We start from the raw sequence: 25,559 nt of genomic DNA, 5'->3' as shown, positions 1-25,559 counted from the left end.
AAACACTTCTTGAACATAAAGCAGCTGCTCTTTGCTTACAAAGAGAAACAAGAATGTGTGTGAAAAGTAAAAATTTCTGTTTTGAGAAAATAAAACATAGATAAGGGGAAAAAGAGGACAATGGGAAGGTGGAACAACCGTGCAGACTGCCAATGATCAGTCCTGAGTGTAGCCAACGGAAGGGGTACAACACTTCCCTTATCCCATGGTTAACAGCTCCATAGATGAGCACAGACAATTAGTCTACTATTGCATCCATTATCTGGGATGCAGCCCAGGTCAGAATCTCCAAAGAAAATAGTAAAATGTGATTATAATTACAGGGCATTCACAAAGTCCTTTTCCAATTAGTATTTTAACAAATGTCAATATATGCCAGAACTAACAAGTCTTAATATACTGTAACCTCAACTGCGCACATCTAATGACCCTTAACACATCTAAAAGATACTCCAACTCATTCTATGTATTGGTTAACATACCTGGTATTACTTATCCAGTGCCATATTTATTTTAGCTGTGTTTTAGGTTCAGCCACTGGTATTTGGAAAATAGTTCTTCACAAACCCCCACAAGAGGTGTAAAAGCAAAGATTTTGTTTGACAAAAAAGTAAAAAATAAAATACTGTATACCGTACACTTAATTATATTTTAACCCTGCAAAATTTACCTTGAATATGATATAATATATCTGACAATGATAATAATATATCTGGCAATGTGTGATGCAAATATTATGCAGAAAATTTGGAGTGTGGAAATTAGGAGGTGTGGAGTTAATAAAAGTATTAGTTACAGTGCTGAAGAGGGGTTGTTGAGGTAGTTTAATCATTTAGAGAGAATGGATTTAAGTAGAATGACATCGAGAGCGTATAAATCTGTAGGGGAAAGGAGGAGGGGTAGGGGTCATCCTTGAAAAGGTTGGAGGGAGGGGGTAAAGGAGGTTTTGTGAGCGAGGGGCTTGGACTTCCAGCAAGCGTGCATGAAAGTGTTAGATAGGAGTGAATGGAGACAAATGGTTTTTAGGACCTGACGAGCTGTTGGAGTGTGAGCAGGGTAATATTTAGTAAAGGGATTCAGGGAAATCAGTTTTTATATAGCCAGACTTGAGTACTGGAAATGGGAAGTACAATGCCTGCACTTTAAAGGATGGGTTTGGGATATTGGCAGTTTGGAGGGATATGTTATATCTCTTTATATATGCTTCTAAACTGTTGTATCTGGGCACCTCTGCAAAAACTGCGATTATGTATGAGTGAGGTGAAAGTGTTGAATGACGATGAAAGTATTTTCTTTTTGGGGATTTTCTTTATTTTGGGGCACCCTGCCTCGGTGGGAGACGGCCGACTTGTTGAAAAAAAAAAATATCTGACATTAAATATTATTACAGTAACTTTATTTAGTCTGATTCTAGACAGGTAGGATAGGATAAGCTGTAATCGTTATTACACTATATTCATAAAAACAAACTAATTGGGATACAAAGTGCAAATAACAGGAGTGGGGCATATGTATGTATAGGTAGTATATATGTGCAACAAATGAAAGTAAACAAAGTCAGTATAATAAGCCAGTTTCATCCAGGAATTCCTGTGTGCCTGCATGTTAGCGGAACTTAGATGAGCAATCAGAGTGAAGGCATCCAGGTGGCAAAAGACAAATGAACCCTATGAGCCCTTTGATAAATGAATTAATAAAAAGTTGTTGGAGCATCAACGAGAGAGTGCAAGTCTGTGTGTGTGAGGCATGTGAATGAAACAAAAGTGTGCACAAACTGTTTTCCATGGCCAACACCAATGGGAAGGATATTATTATTATAATCAGAAAGAAGCACTAAACCACAAGGATTATACAGCACAGCAGGGCAGGGAAGGATACAGGGGTAATGGGTAGTAAGAGGGAAAGGTATGATTACGTATTAGGTTATGAAGTGTAGCAGGGCAGTGGATAGTGCAGGGGTAGAGGGTAGCTAGAGATTAAGGTGGAAAGGGCTGAGAAGAGTGCCAGAGACATCATCATCATCATCATCAGAGTTTGTGTAGTAAATCAGCTGCTGTCAAAAAGGCAATGAGAGAGTCTGGATTAAAGGAGGGTCCATCAGCAAGAAGGGAAGGTAAAGAAAGGGCAGCAGAGAGGAGACGACATTGGAGGTAAATTCTCCATGCTCGTTGATAGAGTGGGCAGTCCAACAGAATGTGGCTAACAGATACTGGAACCTGACAATTCTCACAGAGCGGAATAGGATACCTCTCCATGAGATACCCGTTAGTAAGACAAGTGTGGTCGATGCGAAGACGGGAGAGAGAGTAGCCTCCCAACCTCGATACTGATGACAAGATGATGGCCAGAAACCTATACTCGGCTTAACAGAATGAAGTTTGTTATGGAGCAGATCAGACCAACATTGTTGCCAACAGGTGCGAAGATGGGTAGCAATTACAGCAAAACAGTCCGTGAATGGAACACCTTTATATGAAACTGGGAGGTCATGTACTGTTGACCCCACAGCAGTGTCTGCCTGTTCATTGCCCTGTATGTCAACATGACCAGGGACCCAGCAAAAAACGATCTCTCTGTGTTTGCTAGAGATACGGCATAACCAAAGTTGGATACGAAGAACTAGGGGGTGAGGTGCATCAAATTTCCACATAGCCTGTAAAGCACTATGGGAGTCTGAAACAACTACAAATGGTGACACAGGCATAGATGCAATACAGATAAGTGCTACAAGAATGGCATACAAATAAATCATAAAAATGCTAGCCGAGTTCTGCAGCCTGTGGAACTTTCTGAAACACAGTGTCATGCACAATGGTGTTTCACACTCCTCACACATAAAACGAGTGTCTGTGTTTTTGTGGGTTTTTTTTTCTATGTGCACAGACAAAACACAATGCCCTTACATGACACTGTCCGGAAACACTGCTGCGAATCCGACGCCATCCGAAGACACGGAACCATCAGTGTACACTGTGATAGCATGAGAATGAGAGCAAAAGTGTTTAAGAAAAAGAGAGCAGGAAGCTACCATAGGTAGTTGGGCTTTCGTGCATGGTAGTGGGAAAGAACAGACACAAACAGCCTGAACTTCCCAAGGGGGCAGGGAAAAGTGAGAGGCTACATGAACATAGAGAGGTGGTAAGTAAAGAGAAGATGAGAGCAAATGTAGGCGGAGAGAAAAGGGACGGAGTAAACGGGCAACAAACAAATAAAGAACATTTACTAACATCAGTGACTATCCTGTACATGGAAGGATTGTAGAGGTCATGGGATTGAACATAATAGTGAAGGCAATGAGCATCATGGCAATCAGACAAGGATGGAAAATCTGCCTCTGTACAGAGGCTCTCAACAGGGGACGAATGAAAGGCACCAAGGCATAGGCAGAGACCTTGGTGATGAATAAGATCTAAACTAGTCAGAGTTGCGAGAGAAGATGCAGAATAGATCTGGTCACCATAATCTAGCTTGGACAAGACTAGGGTGGAATGCAAACGGAGGTGAGTGCGATGATCTGCTCCCCATGAACGATGTGCAAGAACCTTAAGGAGATTTAGCCAACCATGGCAAGTTGTCTTTAACGAAGATATGTGAGGTTTCCACATCAGCCGGCGGTCAAAGAGCAGGCCCAGATACCTGACCTTATCACAAGTCGGAATACGTGAACCGTGTAAGTACAAGGGAGTATCCGGTATAAGTGAGCGTCTAGTGAAGGCAATGAATCAGGTTTTCGTACTGGAAAATTTAAAGCCATGAGAAGTGGTCCAATGGGAAACTCGGTCTAACACTTCCTGAAGGGAGGCCGCTACTACCCGACAGGCAGCACCCGAGTAAGCTATAGCAAAGTCATCAACATAAAGTGATGCCCAAAGATAGGAAGGATAACATTTTGCTCATCTCAAATGCAGACCAAAAACTGCTACCAATTATGACTCTACAGAGACTAGACAAGATTTAGGAGTAATACTGTACATTATGTTAATTTTAGTACGGTTTGTCAGGTTAAGTTAGATTAGATGTACAATTAAAAACTAGCCTAACATGTTGTCATGAATAGAGTATAAAACTTCCAAAATATTATTTTTAAGGATGTCCAGCCTGTCTAACAGGCTCAGCTTACCTGGCATTACATCTACATTTTTTAATCAGATCTAACTACAATCAACAGAAATGCTCAAAATAGATTTATCTTAAGATGACACTGGTTTGCATTGTGCATTCTCTGCACTTCTTGCTCATGTATAGCATACAGTATTTTATACACCTACAAAACACAATGCATTTCCTCTTCAGAGCTTTGCTCTAATTTTATGGAGTTGACTCGTGCAAAAGCTTCCCCAGGCATCATCAATTCCTTCCAAGTACGTATTAAGATATATGGAGTAACAATAAAAAAAAATATGTATATTCATATGGCTATTACATAGGTAAACCTGCTCTTACTGCAATAAGAAATACCAACAATGTATATATAAAGAACAGAGGATGCTTCAGCAAGCCTACTTAAATGGTAAATAAAAGGAAAGAAACAAAAGTTCAAGTGAATGAAATAACACTGAGAAACCAATATTATAAGTCAAATATGGAAACAGAAATCCTGTAACAAAACAAAATGCACCACCCTTTGAAGGTTACCCTATGACTACTGCTAAAAGTGTTTCCCTCAGCAACTAATGCCCTACATCTAGAAACCTGGCTTACTGGTGATTGGTTTAAAAAATTGTACTCTCAAATTCCAGCATGAGGCCAGACTGTTGTTGTCAATCCCTCACAGACCTATAAAACCATCTCACACTGGCAACAGTTAGCAACTAATCAGTACAGGAATCACATACCTTGACTGTTTTTGAGATTTCTCCTACTTTTGAAGCCTGGTCTGAGGCTAGTGGATGCAGGGATATGGCTAATTCACATCATTTAGTTGAAAGTTAAGTGGTGAGATCAAGAGCTAGAGCTCACTTCACCTTGCAAACTAACCAATGCTCAGTAACAAAAGCTGGAAAATAACACTACCAGAATGAGATGCTGAATATATAGATAAAATTATAAATTAGCTAAAGACAAGGAACAAAATGGCCTGGCTGGCACTTTGAGCTGGGGTAAAACTGAATATTTCATATCTGCAGGAGAATTTTAAACAAAGCTTCTTGACAAGACATTGGTTCACATCAATGTAACATAGCAAAGAGGTTCACCACAGTTTCTGACTTAAACTGACAATATTATGTAATGTTAATTACCACACATGGAGACAAAGCTAGAATGTTGTTCTTTCTATTTCAGCTTTAGTCAGGGATCCTCTTAAGCATCAGAGAACCCCAGACAGAGGTTGAAACATACAAAACAATTTTTCCCTAACTGTCTCCATGTGTGTTGATTCCCATTACTGACAAATGTCCACAATTCTTTGATGCTTCATTATTGGCATAATATTCGTACTTTATAAAAATTTTCTGTAAAGATATTCAAATAATAAACAGATTACTCATTCATACGTCACAGCTGAAGAACACTGGATAGGTTTTTTCCTAAATGAGTAAATGAATCTGAAATGTAACATGTATTTTGTAACAACGATTTACTTAACGTTTTACTTAAGATGGTTACCAATGTGTAGCAGTAACTACCCAATTTATCACAGTTATTTCATCAACACACACTATTTAAATAAAAACTATAGAAATTACTCATACAAAAACTATATCAAATAAATTTCTTGTTGCTGTAACAACTTTTAATATATTTAAGAGAAGACAAACCAAATGCTACTGATGGACTTGTAATTAAGATTCACCTTGCAAACATTAAGTGACAATACAAAATTTGAATTAGACAAACCTCACCTTCCAAAAAATTAATAAATTTTGTTTACCAAGTCTTTGTCAGTGGCAAAATATGCAGTTCACCATGTATACTGTTGTTTATTGCATTAATCATAAGCATGATAACTATATGCTTATGACTAGTCCAACCAACCCCATTATTAAACATGTTCTTACTCTCACTCATACTAACAATGCCATTAATCTCACTACAACTATGCATTATCCCTTTAACAAGGACATCTACCACTACTTTTTTGGGGAAATGTGTGTCATCACTGCACACAATAAAAAAACTAAATATGATTGACTATTTATAAAGATTTCTTTCCCTGATGGCTAAACACTTAAAAGTTTTCCTGGTTACAAATAGATACTGTTTACAGGAGTGCCCTGTGTATTTGGTATCCTCTTTTTGGTGTTCTACATTCTTGTTGGCTTTCAAGTGAGCTACTGTTCATTATGTTCAGTGCTTTTCCACTATTTTACCATAACAGTTGCATAAGGCAAAGGCTAGCGGCACCATATTTTAAGGTAAGTATTGTATGTACTGTGTATTTATTTTACTTTATCTTTTCTTTTATGCCTAACTGTATTAAGCCCTTAATATATGATAGTGTATACACATTATAAGGCATTTTAGATGCATTCAATATTGAAAACACTGCTCTTTTCCATTTGCCTGCCAGCAATTATCGCTCATCGCACAGGGATGTGAACGTAAGCGTCGTACAAATGGGGCCCTCCTGTATAGTGAAATTATCATTATTATATTTAGAAGGAAGAGCTAAACCTGTGGAGGTCATATAGTACCTGGGAATTGGGAAGAAATCATTGAAGACATATATATTGGAGATTACATGGTATGACATGTTTGCTACATGCAAAAATGTGGGAGTTATAAAGTATTACAAATATTTCAACTACTGCTCAAGCTTCATTAAACGATTCATTTGAGGTCACTTTAAAACAGGACTCAGGAAAATTAGTTTTGTAATTTCTCATATAGCACTTGAGGAAATTACTTTTCTCACAAAAAAGCAGTAACACTGTGGAAAGCTTATAGCCCATTCAGTTAAGAAATGATAAAGCATCCTTGTTTGACCTTTTCCAACATCCAGGTGCTCCTTGATTTATAACGTTCCAAAGAACCCACCCTAAATTGAAAATATCCTAGGCTGAATATGAAAATATTTGACAAATAAATAAATAACTAGTCACTGAATAAGTAAATAAACAAATAATTACTGTAACTCCTTGGTAGTAGGTTGGTAGACAGCAACCACCCAGGGAGGTACTACCGTCCTGCCAAGTGAGTGTAAAATGAAAGCCTGTAATTGTTTTACATGATGGTAGGATTGCTGGTGTCCATTTTTCTGTCTCATAAATATGCAAGATTACAGGTATGTCTTGCTACTTCTACTTACACTTAGGTCACACTACATATACATGTACAAGCATATACACAAACCCCTCTGGGTTTTCTGCTATTTTCTTTCTGGTTCTTGTTCTTGTTTATTTCCGCTTATCTCCATGGGGAAGTGGAACAAAATTCTTCCTCCGTAAGCCATGCGTGTTGTAAGAGGCGACTAAAATGCCGGGAGCAAGGGGCTAGTAACCCCTTCTCCTGTATAAATTACTAAATTCGAAAAGAGAAACTTTTATTTTTATTTTTTGGGCCACCCTGCCTCGGTGGGATACGGCTGGTTTGTTGAAAAAAAAAAAAATTACTGTAACTAACTAAATACCAGTACAGCCTCTCCTCACTTAGTGATGTACTCATTTACAGACAATTCAAACTTACAATGGGCTCTCTGACCAGTATGTATACCTAATATATATTAGAGCTGATTTCCTCTATTCTGTTTATTACAATATACAGTACACTACTGTATAAACATTTAAAAATATACCAGAAATGTTATAAATGCGACAAAGGCAACATTAAAATAATATCAAAGATGGGTGACACAAAACCACTACCATTATAGTATGCTCCTCACTTAGCGATGAATTCGTTTACTGACAGTCTTAGGAACGGAATTCCGTCGTTAAGTAAGGAGAAACTGTATTGAAAAGTAAATACAAGAAAGCCCTGCTTTACAGCATTTTGCTAATACATACATTTCAAATTATGACCAAAACTCGTTATACAGCCCCCCCACCCCCGACTCGCTAATATGGCTTCTGCTCGCCAATGTTTGTTTACATCCTCAGGGAGCTTTGCATCTCTCCATTATGTCTAGAAACTTTCCAAAATAACAAGTGTTTTAAAGTTATTGAATATTTTATATATACTCTGATAATTACACTTATCCTCCTTGGGGAAGTGGAACAGAATTCTTCCTCCGTAAGCCATGCGTGTTGTAAGAGGCGACTAAAATGCCGGGAGCAAGGGGCTAGTAACCCCTTCTCCTGTATTTATTACTAAATTTAAAAAGAGAAACTTTCGTTTTTCTTTTTGGGTCACCCTGCCTCGGTGGGATACAGCCGGTTTGTTGAAAAAAAAAAAAATTATACTTATATGTACCTGTACCTAAATAAACATATACACTGCTGGCGTGCAGGTACACATTAACCCTTTCAGGGTCCACAGGCCCTCTCAGAGACTTCTTCTCAGGGTCCCCCAAATTTAAAAAAAAAAAAAAAAAAAAATATTTTTTCTTGTGAAAAGATAGAGAATCTTTTCCCGATCATAATGACACCAAAAGTATGAAATTTGATGGAAAACTTACGGAATTATGCTCTCGCAAAGTTAGTGGTCTCGACGATGTTTACGCATCGGCGATTTTGCCCATTTTGAGCCCTATTTTCGGCCAATTCCAATGTACTAGTCTACAAAAATCATAACTATTTTGCTAGAACTCCACTTTTTCTATCGAATGAGTACAAGAAACCACCCATTTAACGATTTCAACTATCCAGTACAGTGGTCAGAATTTAGCAATTTTGCCAATTTCACACAAATTTCAAAAGATGCCAATTTCCAAATAGGGTCCAGAATAAACAAGAAAGACATTCCTGGCACTAAAATAACATTTCCTCTGTTCATTAGTCACGTCTCCATGTCCCTCTTACATTCTTTTGCTTTCCATATTGAATTTTTATTCTCACAAAAAATAGAAGATTTACTGTTATGCAGACTACTGCATTAGTGTAGAAATGGTATAAATAATATCAGCACACTTGTGAAAGAATATTAGACTCACCAGTTGATGTGTATTGGACGCTTAGCAAGATTTGTTTACTTCTGAACTTTGGTAAAAATTGAACATTTCTGCTACTTTGAGCTCAATTTCAAGGTACTTTTCATTGTAAAACCAGTCAAAACCATCTCAATTTCTGTAGTATGTCTTCCATTCTATACAATGAGACCAGGAAAACTAGAACACAACAATAAATACCATACGAAAATACAGTGCAAAGTCGGTGTTTTAATCCAAAAACACGGTCAGTTTTTTTTTTCTCATTAAGCACTGTGTGCTGCAGGATTTTTTTTATACTGTGCACACTGACCACATAGACCCATTCTTTCATATGTAGGCCTACCAGCTTTCTCTCCCTAGATTTGAAGGCACTAGAATTTATGAGTACTAGTACGTCATGGACCCTGGTGCGTAAGCTGTACTAGTACGGCCAAAACCCTGAAAGGGTTAAAGTCACTAAGAGTGTCTCACTTGTCTTGAAGATGCCATATTAATAATAATCACTCTCGGGTGCTTTAAATGTCATATACAGCCTCTCCTCATTAACAACAGAGTTCCGTTCCTAAGACCACATCGGTAAACAAATCTGACGCTATGTGAGGGTTTGAGTCAATCATCTTTGATATTGTTTTAATGTCACCTTTGCATCATTTATAACATATCTGGTATATTTTTAGATGTATATACAGTTGTGTACAGTATATTGTAATAAACAGAAAGCAGCTCTAATATACATTATTTAGGTATGCATACTGGTGAGAGAATCCAACATAAGTCTGGGTCGTCAGTAAACGATTACATCGCTAAGTGAAGAGAGGCTGTATTACGTTAATATATTTTTATTAATCCATGACATTTTTTTTTTAAATTATACAAGAAACACATTACATAACATATAAACATAATATATACACCCACAGCAGAAAAAATTTACATAAATATGAGATGTGGTTGCTGGCAGCTTGTAAGAGTGATGGAAAAAATTCCATTTTCTCTAGTCCAACAACAGAGAAAATGTGGACTGTGTACTGTGGGTAACTATAGAAAAATATTCCTTTCATGTGCCTTCAACTCAGAGTGTCATTCCCTCTAAAAATTGTGTGTTGCATGAGACTGGGAGTGTTCCTGTTATTTATTCTACTTCATCAACGTGACAACAACTTGTACACAATGTAAGGTGTTTGTATTGTTGTAAAAGCTTCACAAACATATGTGGGAATGAACATGAGTGAACCATAACTGGATAGATATTAATAGGCATTTGTCTGTTTTGTTTACATTCTCGGTATCTCTCTCGTTTAAGATGACATCTAACAGTAGTTGTTAGAAATGACTGAACTCAGTGAACAAGTTATGTCGATGGTAATAATTTAATAATAGGGAGCAAGGGGTTAGTAACCCCTTCTCTTGTATAAATTACTAAATTTAAAAAGAAAAACGTTTGTTTTTCTTTTTAGGTCACCCTACCTCGGTTCATTAAAAAAAAAATAACAATCACTCAGGGACGCTTTAAACTTAAGTCGTATATTTTGTGTAGGTGTTATAGCTGGTGTGGGAGCTACCACACCTGACTTTCCAAAATAAATACTCACCTCTCACCCTACATTAAGACTACACATAATTTAATGAGTGTACTGTATGTGTATTTTATTGCTTTGGGGCACTTTAAATGTTGTATATTACGTGTAGGTGTGGTAGCCGGGCAAGCTACCATACCTACCACCTGATTTCCTACAATAAATATTATTCACCTCTCACCCTACATTAAGACTACATATATTTTAAAATAAGTAATATTTTAAAGTAATGAGTGTACTGTGTGTATTTTATCGCTCTGGGGCACTTTAAATGTCGTATATTACACATAGGTAAGGTAGCCGGGTAAGCTACCATACCTACCACACCTGTCCACAATAAATACTACTCACCTCTCACCCTACATTAAGATTACACATCTTTTAAGGTAATAATGAGTGTACCATATGTGTATTTTACTTTGTTTTTGTTTTTAATGCCTAGTTCTATTCCTAAGTTCATATATTTTAGTGTAAATTTGTTACCTGGCATTTATATGCATTTGTAAGTGGCAAAAAGGGTGTTCCGCTTTGCGGCAGTAGCCTGGAATATAACCCGTCATATAAATGGGGCCCTACTGCAAACACCTGGAGAGGGTTTCAGGGGTCAACGCCCCCATGCCCAGTCCGAGACCAGGCCTCATGGTGGATCAGGATCTGATCAACCAGGTTTACAAGTTTATCCTATCAATAAATGTACAGTACTGTACAATACAGAATGTGCATCAGTATCACACCATTGTAAAGTCGAAATATCATACAGTAGAACCATTGTAAAGTAAGGAGCATACTATCCTTTTTACACAGTACAGGTGACTCTGGCTTTATGCGATAGATGTGTTTCCAGCCCATGGCACAAAGTTAGCCTATTAGTAAATGTAAAACAAAGGGATACATTTTGAGATTTGGAGCTTACACCACATGCTCCAAACAATCTTATATCATAAAGGAATGAATTTGGCCCAAAACAGCCAAGAAAAAATAAAATCCAAATCTCAACCGTAGTCCATCTCTCTTGTACCAGCCCTCCTCCACCAATCAACCAGTCTGTTGTCTAAGATGAAGCAAACATAATATGAACCTGTGAATACAATAAGCAGACAACCCACACATAGGAGAAAGCAACCTATGATGACATTTCAGTCTGACATGGACCATTAACTAGTCACATACTGTGACTAGTTATGGTCCATGTCAGACCACATCATCATCATAAGTTTCTTTCTATTTGTGCATTGTTCCAGTCACGGTATTGTGCCTTTTTATTCTTTTCTGTAAATACAAATCCTCCTACCTCTCTCTTCTTCTCCCACACAAAGTCCTGACTGTGTCTCCACCAGCTTACTACTATTGGCTGTATGCCCACTGTCTGTTGACTTGACAAAAGTCAAATAGAAAACAAGCCATACGATTTTCTTCAAGATATGCTCATTTGATTTCCCATGCCCAAATCTATTCTCATTCTTACAGATGTCAATATAAAACAAGTTAGTGATATATAGATATGCAAATTAATATCACACACAGTGAACTATTTCCAGAAATGGGGTCATCGCACAGAGAATTTACATCAAGCAAAACAAGCTGAGGGAACCCTGTACAATTAGTATATTATAACCTCATATTGGTAGCAAGTAATACAAAGTACATCAAAAAGTCAATGAGTAATAGCAAGCAGAGTTAAAAAAAAAATTATTCACATTAAGTCTGGAATCATAATAATGGATAAAGAGTAAAACATATTGTATTTTTCGACACATAAGGTGCACGAGTGTATAAGACATGTATGACGTTTCCAAGCAGTTGTAATGCAACGTTAATAAATAACTGCTAAAGCATTACACAAAGCCTACCTTTGACCCTGACCTTGAGCATATAAGGTGCAGGATGATTTTTCCAAGACATTTTGTGGGAAAGAAGATGCACCTTTTATGTCAGAAAATACAGTACATATGCCTTTCCCATGACAACAATGTTTAAACATTACACACCAATACGAGTCACAGGGATCTTCAAAGTATTTCTTCAACACAACAGAGGTAATAAAAAAAAAGTGGAATGAACTAAGCAATGACAAAGGAAGCAAATTCCATACAGGGGTTCGAAAATAGATCTGGCAGGGCTTATTCATGCCAGTCCATTCAAGCTGTAGCTCAACTCCCCCCCCCCCCCCCAAGTCCCTGCAAACTTGATATAGGTTCAGTAATAACTGATAGGTAATTACATTTCTAACAAGGTACAAGACCATTTATAGAATAGTTTCTGTTGTATCAAGAGCATTTTGCTATTTTTTTCTTTTTAGAATTGAACTATTCATGTTATTAACTATATGATGAACATGTAATCAGTATGATATTGGCAATTAGGCTGTGCAATGTCTGTTAAAATGCACATGGGCCATAAAGGCAGAATATCTTGAAATTTGAAAAATTAAATAAAATCCCAGAACTATTGTTCTGAGGTCATTTCCAGAATTAACAAATAATAGTGACAAAATTCAGAAAATTTCAGTCAAATCGCTCTATAACCTTAAAAAATGTAGTGGTAGATGGCCCTCTTAATTATTTACTGTATGGCAGTAAATTAAATTCTTTAATACTTAAAGTAAAGGTCAACTTTAAAATTTCTATTTCAAGTGATATGACACTTGAGATAATTTAAACTCTTATATAACAATGTTATAAAAATCATATTGATGTCTGAATACCCTCCAAAAAAATGTCAAATGGCCAAATTTTGGGACATAGTGCCACTAAGAAATCACATCATAACTCTGTGGGAAAAGCCCATGTCCTGGTTTATTAGAATAACTCTGGCATAAATAATAAACACTATCTCAAAACACTGGAAATTCATTGTTAGAACAGTATTGGCATACTTTATCAGCACTTTACCTCAGAGTGTAAAACAAATTATCACTTATAATGTAACTAGCAGTGCTTAAATTCATTTCAGTACATCTAAATCCACAACTGATTTTTCCCCATTCTTGCATAAGAGGGAAAATTTATCAGTTACCACCTCGTAATGTTTTCAAGGTTCGCCACTATCCCCAACACTTACCCCCAAGCCTGCCAAAGGGACATGTTGTTTACAATTTGACCCAACTATCATTACCATCTTGTAATGCAATATCATTAGAATTTATTCACAATTAAGGAGAGTCTGAATTTCACTTATCATAAGTATTCTCAAAAATGCTATTGACATTTTAGTTGCTACTAGATAACCTATAAATGCTAAATGATCTACATTACTTGTGATGTAAATGGTTTGGAAAACTGACAAGTTAAGAATAAGACACTTGTGTAACACTTGGGAATCTTTAGTGAGGAAATGCTTTGCTAGCCAGCAGCTTCTTAAGTCCAATACAGAGAAGAACAGTGGAAGATGACGAGAATGATGGACTAAACACATCGACTCCATGCTGAGGAACTGATTACCTCATTCTCAACATCTTCCACAGTTTACCTCTGTATTGGACTGAAAAGCCACTGACTGACAAAGCATTTCCTGAAATAAAAGATATTCCCAAGTGTTGCACAAGTGTCTCATTCTTCATCTACATTACTTACTGGGTAGCTGAACTAAGTGATAAAGGGTAAAAGCAATAAGAATTTGGTTACACTTATCATGAATGCAGAACACCATTAGGTTAACCATAGAATTTTCTTCCACATTTTAAGCATAAGCTCATAAAATATAATTATAAATGTGTAGGCACACTGACAAACCTATACATACTGCCTAAGATCAAGCAACTGATATCACAGAAAAGGTGTCTTCAGCAACACTGAAGAGGCTTACCAAGCAGCCCTCACACTGGGACTAATTCATAAATCACCTGAGGATTATGCAGTTTGGACATCAAATGAAGGTACTAATATACAGGTGATGTCATAACCCATTATAATGACAACCTAACCAGATGAAATAGTTCATTAATGCACCAACAGAATTATATACTTCTTGGTGCAAGAAGAAAAATAAAGTACTGTCTTAGAAGGCAGCAATGCAGTGTTTCCTACAGTAGGTTGGGTCTGTTTATATTCAGTCTAAGGTGAGCTTGTTAACTATACTAGTTCAGTCATGCAATACTTCCAGTAATATAACAATTCATTTGCAAGAAATTTTTCAGGTAGTTTAATCTGTTCAAATACTGTCAAGTCCTCTTTTTAATCACTAACAGATTCAATTGCATTTGTTGAACTCACTACCTGTCTTGATCTGTACCCCTCACTTTAACATCCATTTAGCTACCAATTACTGATTTCATTAATAATTGTACACCACAATGCAAGTGTAACAAACATACAAATACACATTAATGGATTTTGCTTTCTATTATATTCAAGGGAAAATACTACATGCTAGAACTTAGTATATGTAATTATAGTTACATTTTGGTGGGAACCTTATATACATTATACAGTACATAGGTACAGTATAGAGCTAGTATATTTACTGCAGAGATGAACTTGGGAACAACTGTGCACAAACGAAGTACTCTTGTAAGCGGCAGTCAATGCAAGTTTACAGTGCTCTCTTGTAATTGCTAAGAGAGTTCAAAAGTGTAATATAAACATAAACCTCTTCATTACTGTAATACCAAGCCAACCTGCAAAATAAAACATTGTACAGTATGGGTAATGTTATTTGCTATAAAATTTGAAGTAAATAAAATTTCAATTAACTTCCAAATCAGGTTACAGCCAGACCTCGCATGATACTGGGGTTACATTCCTGAAATCGGTACTTTAGGTAACTTCATGCCATGAAAAATGTATGGGGAAAATAAGGCTAGGTTTACACCACCTTAAAAAGAAAAAAAAAAAAAAATCAGTGCTTACTTTGTCAAAAGTGATGAAAGTTTTTGACAAAATATATTGTAGAGGTCCCTGCATGTTGATCTAGAAATGTTATGTGCCCAAAACCTAAATAAAAAAACCTACAGCCATGGGAAGCTGGTGTTCAACACTACTGTCGGACGCAGTATAGCTTTATTCCTTCCAATCAAAATGAGAATGGTGCTGCTCCTTCCAGCTAAATAGCCACCAGTGGCTAATATAAATTTAGTACACAATCTTATCAGCATAGTATAATATGATTAAAAATTAAGAACGAGTTTTACCCTACCTTAAATTTTTTGTGTTGCTCTTAGTTGTTGATATAGCAGTGTTTGGGGATGTTTGTAATTACTGAGCAGTAGATGTCTGTTTAGGTTTCATCAGCTGATGACTAGGTCAGTCATGTATTGAGGTTAAGAGACCCACTACAGCATATGCCATACTGAGCCAGATTCAGCAACCAGTTTTCTCCAGGCAATATTATAAATATTTAAACAGATACGTGTTCATGCCTGCATCACTTTTCTAAAAATTTTACAGCACGTAAACCAAGGTAAAAACCACACACTAATATTTTTTAATGTGTTCTAATAAAAATGTGCCATGTAAACTCGCACTATGAGAGGTCTGTCCATATTCACAAACTCTAAATTAATTGATCACTTAACAACACTCAGTGCAACATGCCAATAAGGTTGAACATTACCTTCTGGTATGGCGCTCAAATTATATTCATAAAAAAAAGACAATCATGAATATTGCTTCTTAAATTCGTATGAGCTGGATGAAGCATCAGATAACCCACTGCTCTTAAACTAAAAGTTACAATTACAGGAGGGCCCCCACTTGACAATGCTTCACTTTATGGTGCTTCACTAATGCAACAGTTTTCAATTATATCCATTCTTCATTTATTCAGACTTCCTATAAAAAAATAACAAAAAGGCACAATACCGTGACTGGAACAATACACAAATACACAATTTTCATTGAACGAATCTCAGTCCTGTCTTTGTCTCTGTAGATGCCTTCCTATCCCACTACATTGTAAAATGTCCAAACTTCAGAACACTCGTGACCTAAACTTATTCCTCCTTTTTCTTCTTCTCCCTCTTCCCATTTTCCTCTTTCCTTTTTCTCCTTTGGGTTGTCTGTCTTTCTTCTGCCCTGTGTATTTGTTCCTTTTATTTATTTATTTGTTTTCCCCCCCTCGGTGTTCTTGCTCTTACCCTCTGTGGGCACCTAGCTTCCTTGCAGTGCTCCTCTTTCTTAGTATTTGACTGGCCCCTCCTACTCTTACCACCTCCCCACTACTACTTCCTTCCACCTCCACTACTACTACTACTACTACTACCACGTACTGCCTATATATACCCATCCTGCTCTCCTTTTTGTTAGTGTGACTTTGTAAATGGTCCAAGTCGGACCGAAACGTTGTCGTTAGCTCCTCTCTTCTATATGTGGGTTATTTGTGTATAAAAAAATATATTCACCACTCATTATAAGCTAAGGATGAAAATATTTTAAGTAATGTCTATATGGTACAAGGTAGTAGGATGGTAGACAGCAACTGCCCAGGGAAGTACTACCATCCTGCCAAGTAAGTGTAAAACAGAAGCCTGTAATTGTTTTACATGATGGTAGGATTGCTGGTGTCCTTTCTCTGTCTTATAAATATGCAAGCTTTCAGGTACATCTTGCTACTTCTACTTACACTTAGGTCACACTACACATACATGTTTTTTTTTTTTTTTCAACAAGTTGGCCGTCTCCCACCGAGGCAGGGTGACCCAAAAAAGAAAGAAAATCCCCAAAAAGAAAATACTTTCATCATCATTCAACACTTTCACCACACTCGCACATTATCGCTGTTTTTGCAGAGGTGCTCAGAATACAACAGTTTAGAAGCATACACATATAAAGATACACAACATATCCCTCCAAACTGCCAATATCCCAAACCCCTCCTTTAAAGTGCAGGCATTGTACTTCCCATTTCCAGGACTCAAGTCCGACTATATGAAAATAACCGGTTTCCCTGAATCCCTTCACTAAATATTACCCTGCTCACACTCCAACAGATCGTCAGGTCCCAAGTACCATTCGTCTCCATTCACTCCTATCTAACACGCTCATGCACGCTTGCTGGAAGTCCAAGCCCCTTGCCCACAAAACCTCCTTTACCCCCTCTCTCCAACCCTTTCGAGGACGACCCCTACCCCGCCTTCCTTCCCCTATAGATTTATATGCTTTCCATGTCATTCTACTTTGATCCATTCTCTCTAAATGACCAAACCACCTTAACAACCCCTCTTCTGCCCTCTGACTAATGCTTTTATTAACTCCACACCTTTTCCTAATTTCCACACTCCGAATTTTCTGCATAATATTTACACCATACATTGCCCTTAACCCTTTGAGGGTTTTCGTCGTACTAGTACGTCTTACGCGTAGGGGTTTTTGACGTACTAGTACTCATAAATTCTAGCGGCCTCAAATCTAGTGGGAGAAAGCTGGTAGGCCTTCATATGAAAGAATGGGTCTATGTGGTCAGTGTGCACAGTCTAAAAAAAATCCTGCAGCACACAGTGCATAATGAGAAAAAAAAAACTTTGACCATTTTTTTTTAATAAATCAGCGACTTTGCAGTGTATTTTCGTATTGTATTTATTGTTGTATTCTAGTTTTCTTGGTCTCATTTTATAGAATGGAAGACATATTACAGAAATAGAGATGATTTTGACTGGTTTTACAAAGAAAGGTGCCTTGAAATTGAGCTCAAAGTAGCAGAAATGTTCGATTTTTACCAAACTTCAAAAGTAAACAAATCGTGCCAAGCGTGCAATACACGTCAACTGGTGAGTCTAATATTCTTTCACAAGTGCACCAATAATATTTATACCATTTTTTACACTAATGCAGTAGTCTGCATAACAGTAAATCTTATATTTTTTGTGAAAATAAAAATTCAAAGTGGAAAGCAAAAGAATATAAGAGGGGCCTTGAGACGTGAATAATGACTAGAGGAAATGTCATTTTAGTGCCAGGAATGTCTTTCTTGTTTATTCTGGACCCTATTCGGAAATTGGCATCTTTTGAAATTTGTGTGAAATTGGCAAAATTGCTAAATTCTGACCACTGTACTGGATAGTTGAATTTCATAAATGAGTGGTTTCTTGCACCCATTCGATAGAAAAAATGGAGTTCTAGCGAAATATTCATGTTTTTTGTCGACTAGGACAGTGAAATTGGCCGAAAATGGGGCTCAAAGTGGGCAAAATCGCCGATGCGTAAACATCGCCGAGACCGCTAACTTTGCGAGAGCATAATTCCGTAAGTTTTCTATCAAATTTCAAACTTTTGGTGTCTTTATGATCGGGAAAAGATTCTCTATCTTTTCATAAGAAAAAATAATTTTTTTTTTTTTTAAATTTGGCCGACCCTGAGAATGAGTTTCGGAGAGGGCCTGTCGACCCTCAAAGGGTTAAACAGGACATCTCCACTGCCTCCAACCGTCTCCTCGCTGTTGCATTTACCACCCAAGCTTCACACCCATATAAGAGTGTTGGTACTACTATACTTTCATACATTCCCTTCTTTGCCTCCATAGATAATGTTTTTTGACTCCACATATACCTCAACGCACCACTCACCTTTTTTCCCTCATCAATTCTATGATTAACCTCATCCTTCATAAATCCATACATGTACATACATACATACATGTACAAGCATATATACACCTCTGGGTTTTCTTCAATTTTCTTAACAGTTCTTGTTCTTTTTTATTTCCTCTTATCTCCATGGGGAAGTGGAACAAAATTCTTCCTTTGTAAGCCATGTGTGTTGTAAGAGGCGACTATTAGGGGGCTATTAACCCCTTCTGTATAAATTACTAAATTTAAGAGAAACTTTTGTTTTCCTTTTTGGGCCACCTTGCCTCAGTGCAATATGGCAGGTTTGTTGAAAGAAGAAAGTGTATACTGTATATACATTTTTAGGCCCAGTTCTATTGCTCACTTATTATATGATCGAGTAAATATATTATCAGGCTCTTATATGTGTTTGAAAATGAAAAAAGGCTATGATTCACTTTACAGTGATTTTCACTTTACAGCAATAGCCCAGAACCTAACCTACTGCATAAGTGGAGCCCTCCTGTACATCAAAATATAATAAAATTTTATAAAGTGCAAAGTTCAGCAATACTCCTACATTTTATTTTAACATGGAGCTAATGCTGTTCTCTTCCCTTTTGTCACTTAAAGTTGAAAATATTTTCTCAATCCCATCTCTGGGCTACTCTTTTCCTACTGGCTGAACGATTGTTTCCTACCAATTGTTTTACAAAATCCAGACCATAAACTATTCACACATACTTAAACCAAAATGTTAACATTAAGTTTTTTTTCCTATGTGTAGGTTATTTGTGAATTTGCAAAAATCATTCATAGTTGCCATCAGTGTCGGAATATTTAATGCTATGGGAAGTTAACAGAGCAGACATTCCCAGTTGTCTGGAAATTTAAGGAAAAACCCATATTTCAGATTCAGAAATTTCTACTATTATTGCATGTTGATCAAGTGGTATATAAGCCCTACAACCTGAAACATTTTAAGATAAAACATTTTGCATTTTGGATGCATGACATTGTAAAGTATCTGGAATTTGATGGGTATTCCAGAGACATAGGACAAGGAGAGAATCAGAGGTTTCAAGACAGACCCATAGCATGGGGACTGGGAAGATTTAATGGAAGAACTACCATACAAAATAAAGCGGATTACAAAGATATTTAACATGCAAGTTTAGAAGGAAATTTAAAGTAACTGTGTATGGGACCAGGAAAAGATTCAAGATAAGAACTGCAACTGTAATTCTAGATGACTGGCAATTTAGTTCAAGTTGTCAAAGTAAAGAAGGGGCTAGTAACCCCTTTTCCTGTAGACACTTACTAAAAAAGAGAAGAAGAAAAACTTTATAAAACTGGGACGCTTAAATGTGCGTGGATGTAGTGCGGATGACAAGAAACAGATGATTGCTGATGTTATGAATGAAAAGAAGTTGGATGTCCTGGCCCTAAGCGAAACAAAGCTGAAGGGGGTAGGAGAGTTTCAGTGGGGGGAAATAAATGGGATTAAATCTGGAGTATCTGAGAGAGTTAGAGCAAAGGAAGGGGTAGCAGTAATGTTAAATGATCAGTTATGGAAGGAGAAAAGAGAATATGAATGTGTAAATTCAAGAATTATGTGGATTAAAGTAAAGGTTGGATGCGAGAAGTGGGTCATAATAAGCGTGTATGCACCTGGAGAAGAGGAATGCAGAGGAGAGAGAGAGATTTTGGGAGATGTTAAGTGAATGTATAGGAGCCTTTGAACCAAGTGAGAGAGTAATTGTGGTAGGGGACCTGAATGCTAAAGTAGGAGAAACTTTTAGAGAGGGTGTGGTAGGTAAGTTTGGGGTGCCAGGTGTAAATGATAATGGGAGCCCTTTGATTGAACTTTGTATAGAAAGGGGTTTAGTTATAGGTAATACATATTTTAAGAAAAAGAGGATAAATAAGTATACAAGATATGATGTAGGGCAAAATGACAGCAGTTTGTTGGATTATGTATTGGTAGATAAAAGACTGTTGAGTAGACTTCAGGATGTACATGTTTATAGAGGGGGCACAGATATATCAGATCACTTTCTAGTTGTAGCTACACTGAGAGTAAAAGGTAGATGGGATACAAGGAGAATAGAAGCATCAGGGAAGAGAGAGGTGAAGGTTTATAAACTAAAAGAGGAGGCAGTTAGGGTAAGATATAAACAGCTATTGGAGGATAGATGGGCTAATGAGAGCATAGGCAATGGGGTCGAAGAGGTATGGGGTAGGTTTAAAAATGTAGTGTTAGTGTGTTCAGCAGAAGTTTGGGGTTACAGGAAAGTGGGTGCGGGAGGGAAGAGGAGCGATTGGTGGAATGATGATGTAAAAAGAGTAGTAAGGGAGAAAAAGTTAGCATATGAGAAGTTTTTACAAAGTAGAAGTGATGCAAGGAGGGAAGAGTATATGGAGAAAAAGAGAGAGGTTAAGAGAGTGGTGAAGCAATGTAAAAGAGAGCAAATGAGAGAGTGGGTGAGATGTTATCAACAAATTTTGTTGAAAATAAGAAAAAGTTTTGGAGTGAGATTAACAAGTTAAGAAAGCCTAGAGAACAAATGGATTTGTCAGTTAAAAATAGGAGAGGAGAGTTATTAAATGGAGAGTTAGAGGTATTGGGAAGATGGAGGGAATATTTTGAGGAATTGTTAAATGTTGATGAAGATAGGGAAGCTGTGATTTCATGTATAGGCCAAGGAGGAATAACATCTTGTAGGAGTGAGGAAGAGCCAGTTGTGAGTGTGGGGGAAGTTCGTGAGGCAGTAGGTAAAATGAAAGGGGGTAAGGCAGCCGGGATTGATGGGATAAAGACAGAAATGTTAAAAGCAGGTGGGGATATAGTTTTGGAGTGGTTGGTGCAATTATTTAATAAATGCATGGAAGAGGGTAAGGTACCTAGGGATTGGCAGAGAGCATGCATAGTTCCTTTGTATAAAGGCAAAGGGGATAAAAGAGAGTGCAAAAATTATAGGGGGAGAAGTCTGCTGAGTATACCTGGTAAAGTGTATGGTAGAGTTATTATTGAAAGAATTAAGAGTAAGACAGAGAATAGGATAGCAGATGAACAAGGAGGCTTTAGGAAAGGTAGGGGGTGTGTGGACCAGGTGTTTACAGTGAAACATATAAGTGAACAGTATTTAGATAAGGTTAAAGAGGTCTTTGTGGCATTTATGGATTTGGAAAAGGCGTATGACAGGGTGGATAGGGGGGCAATGTGGCAGATGTTGCAAGTGTATGGTGTAGGAGGTAGGTTACTGAAAGCAGTGAAGAGTTTTTACGAGGATAGTGAGGCTCAAGTTAGAGTATATAGGAAAGAGGGAAATTATTTCCCAGTAAAAGTAGGCCTTAGACAAGGATGTGTGATGTCACCGTGGTTGTTTAATATATTTATAGATGGGGTTGTAAGAGAAGTAAATGCGAGGGTCTTGACAAGAGGCGTGGAGTTAAAAGATAAAGAATCACACACAAAGTGGGAGTTGTCACAGCTGCTCTTTGCTGATGACACTGTGCTCTTGGGAGATTCTGAAGAGAAGTTGCAGAGATTGGTGGATGAATTTGGTAGGGTGTGCAAAAGAAGAAAATTAAAGGTGAATACAGGAAAGAGTAAGGTTATGAGGATAACAAAAAGATTAGGTGATGAAAGATTGAATATCAGATTGGAGGGAGAGAGTATGGAGGAGGTGAATGTATTCAGATATTTGGGAGTGGACGTGTCAGCGGATGGGTCTATGAAAGATGAGGTGAATCATAGAATTGATGAGGGAAAAAGAGTGAGTGGTGCACTTAGGAGTCTGTGGAGACAAAGAACTTTGTCCTTGGAGGCAAAGAGGGGAATGTATGAGAGTATAGTTTTACCAATGCTCTTATATGGGTGTGAAGCATGGGTGATGAATGTTGCAGCGAGGAGAAGGCTGGAGGCAGTGGAGATGTCATGTCTGAGGGCAATGTGTGGTGTGAATATAATGCAGAGAATTCATAGTTTGGAAGTTAGGAGGAGGTGCGGGATTACCAAAACTGTTGTCCAGAGGGCTGAGGAAGGGTTGTTGAGGTGGTTCGGACATGTAGAGAGAATGGAGCAAAACAGAATGACTTCAAGAGTGTATCAGTCTGTAGTGGAAGGAAGGCGGGGTAGGGGTCGGCCTAGGAAAGGTTGGAGAGAGGGGGTAAAGGAGGTTTTGTGTGCGAGGGGCTTGGACTTCCAGCAGGTATGCGTGAGCGTGTTTGATAGGAGTGAATGGAGACAAATGGTTTTTAATACTTGACGTGCTGTTGGAGTGTGAGCAAAGTAACATTTATGAAGGGGTTCAGGGAAACCGGCAGGCCGGACTTGAGTCCTGGAGATGGGAAGTACAGTGCCTGCACTCTGAAGGAGGGGTGTTAATGTTGCAGTTTAAAAACTGTAGTGTAAAGCACCCTTCTGGCAAGACAGTGATGGAGTGAATGATGGTGAAAGTTTTTCTTTTTCGGGCCACCCTGCCTTGGTGGGAATCGGCCAGTGTGATAATAAAAAAAATAATACACAAATAAATAGGTAGTAGGTTGGTAGACAGCAACCACCCAGGGAGGTACTAACGTCCTGCCAAGTTGAGTGTAAAACGAAAGCCTGTAATTGTTTTACATGATGGTAGGATTTCTGGTGTCCTTTTTTCTGTCTCATAAATATGCAAGATTTCAGATACGTCTTGCTACTCCTACTTACACTTAGGTCACACTACACATACATGTACAAGCATATACGTATATACGCACACACCCCTCTGGGTTTTCTTCTATTTTCTTTATAGTTCTTGTTCTTCTTTATTTCCTCTTATCTCCAAGGGAAAGTGGAATAGAATTCTTCCTCTGTAAGCCATGCGTGTCGTAAGAGGCGACTAAAATGCCAGTAGCAAGAGGCTAGTAACCCCTTCTCCTGTGTATATTACTAAATGTAAAAGGAGAAACTTTTGTTTTTCCTTTTGGGCCACCCCGCCTCGGTGGGATACGGCTGGTGTGTTGAAAGAAGAAGAATACACAAATAACCCATACCCAGAAGAAAGAGACATATGACGATGTTTCAGTCTACAGTCTACAGGCTGTTATCCTATCTCAGGTCATTTCAAAAGCCCAGCCCTATCTAAGGGACACTCCACCCCCCTTCCCCAAGATGAAAACCACAAGTCTATCATTTCTCAGGTATAGTAACATACTTATTTACTGTTAAGTAAATAGCGGCAACAGAAGTAAGGACACATTTTCAAAGTTTCAACTCAACCTTGGTTCAGAGATCGTATGTAATAACCATAATTTTTGCCAAAAAAATTTACAGTCAAGCAATGTGTGTGATCCTTACTTCTGTCCTACCATTTCCTTCACTTGTTTGTCCAAAAACTGCAATTGGTTAACAATAAATTTAAAAAAATCTAATATTTATGAAAATACCATCTCTCATGTTTGCAAAATGAGGCATTCAGAACTGGAAGATAAACACAGAAAAAGCACAGGTAAAAAACTGTTATGTGTTCATGTGTGGGCAAAAATAGGACAGAAACTTGTTGTAAGGGTAGAGTAGGTGCTTTGAGGAGTGTACAGAGTTGTGTAAAGAGAGGAATGCCACAGGAAACAACTTGCACAATCTTTCCAAGCCAAGGGTAAAAACCAAGTCTACAACTCCATGCTAACCTTTTGAGGAACCATCTTAGGACACCGCCAATTGTAAAGGTAATACTGTAGATTGCCGTCACCTTGGCCAAACTTCAGCTCTTCAAGGAACTCTGAATTCTCCATCAAGTCTAAGGCATTAAACACATCATAGTCAGACTGAAAAGGATAGATAATAAAATTCCTAGTCAAAACTATAAATGCATTTTTTAGATCCAAAATAATTTTTCTTAATACGTATTAAAATTTATTTATGCAGTTAAATTATAAATTGCAATTCAGATTATACTTTCCTAAAAATAGTTAAAATAAAATAAATTCAGAAATAATTATGCCCCACTCGTCTAACCCAAAACATCTCACGCAATTTCTTTTATGACATAACTTTAACCCTTTGGCTGTCGGTGTCGTATATATATGTCTTATGAGCCAGTGTTTTTGACGTATAAATACACCAAAATTCAAGCAGCTTCAAATCAGGTGGGAGAAAGCTGGTAAGCCCACATGTGAGAGAATGGGTCCGTGTGGTCAGTGTGTGCAGCATAAAAAAAATCCTGCAGCACACAGTGCATAATGAGAATAAAAAACCCCGACCATGTTTTTTTTATTAAAATGCCAACTTTGAGGTGTATTTTTGTATAGTATTTATGGTTGTATTCTCGTTTTCTTGGTCTCGTTTGATAGAATGGAAGATATAATACAGAAATAGTGATGATTGTGACTGGTTTCAAGAAGAAAAGGACCTAGAAATTGAGCTCAATATAGCGGAAATGTTCGATTTTTGCTGATGTTCAAGAGTAAACAAATGACGTCACCGTCCAATACATGT

The 25,559-nt window shown here is 37.6% G+C and overlaps 1 protein-coding gene across 3 annotated transcripts in view; it reads right to left on the bottom strand.

The window, feature by feature from the left end:
- Positions 1-5,547: 5,547 nt before the first annotated feature.
- Nmt (N-myristoyl transferase) overlaps positions 5,548-25,559 on the bottom strand; it is a 79,883-nt gene continuing 59,871 nt past the window's right edge. For all 3 annotated transcript variants that reach the window (XM_053789614.2, XM_070099708.1, XM_053789615.2), the window contains exons 10-11: positions 24,752-24,889; positions 5,548-15,220 (exon numbers count right to left, since the gene is read on the bottom strand). In XM_053789614.2, the coding sequence (XP_053645589.1) occupies positions 15,200-15,220; positions 24,752-24,889 (159 nt within the window). In that variant the 3' untranslated portion in view covers positions 5,548-15,199. The remainder of the gene's footprint in view (positions 15,221-24,751; positions 24,890-25,559) is intronic.

The sequence above is a fragment of the Cherax quadricarinatus genome, chromosome 68, assembly GCF_038502225.1.
Source record: "Cherax quadricarinatus isolate ZL_2023a chromosome 68, ASM3850222v1, whole genome shotgun sequence".
NCBI classification, from domain to species: Eukaryota; Metazoa; Arthropoda; class Malacostraca; order Decapoda; family Parastacidae; genus Cherax; species Cherax quadricarinatus.
Note: the sequence above shows the minus strand (reverse complement) of the source record. Positions and strands in the feature narration are given on the sequence as shown.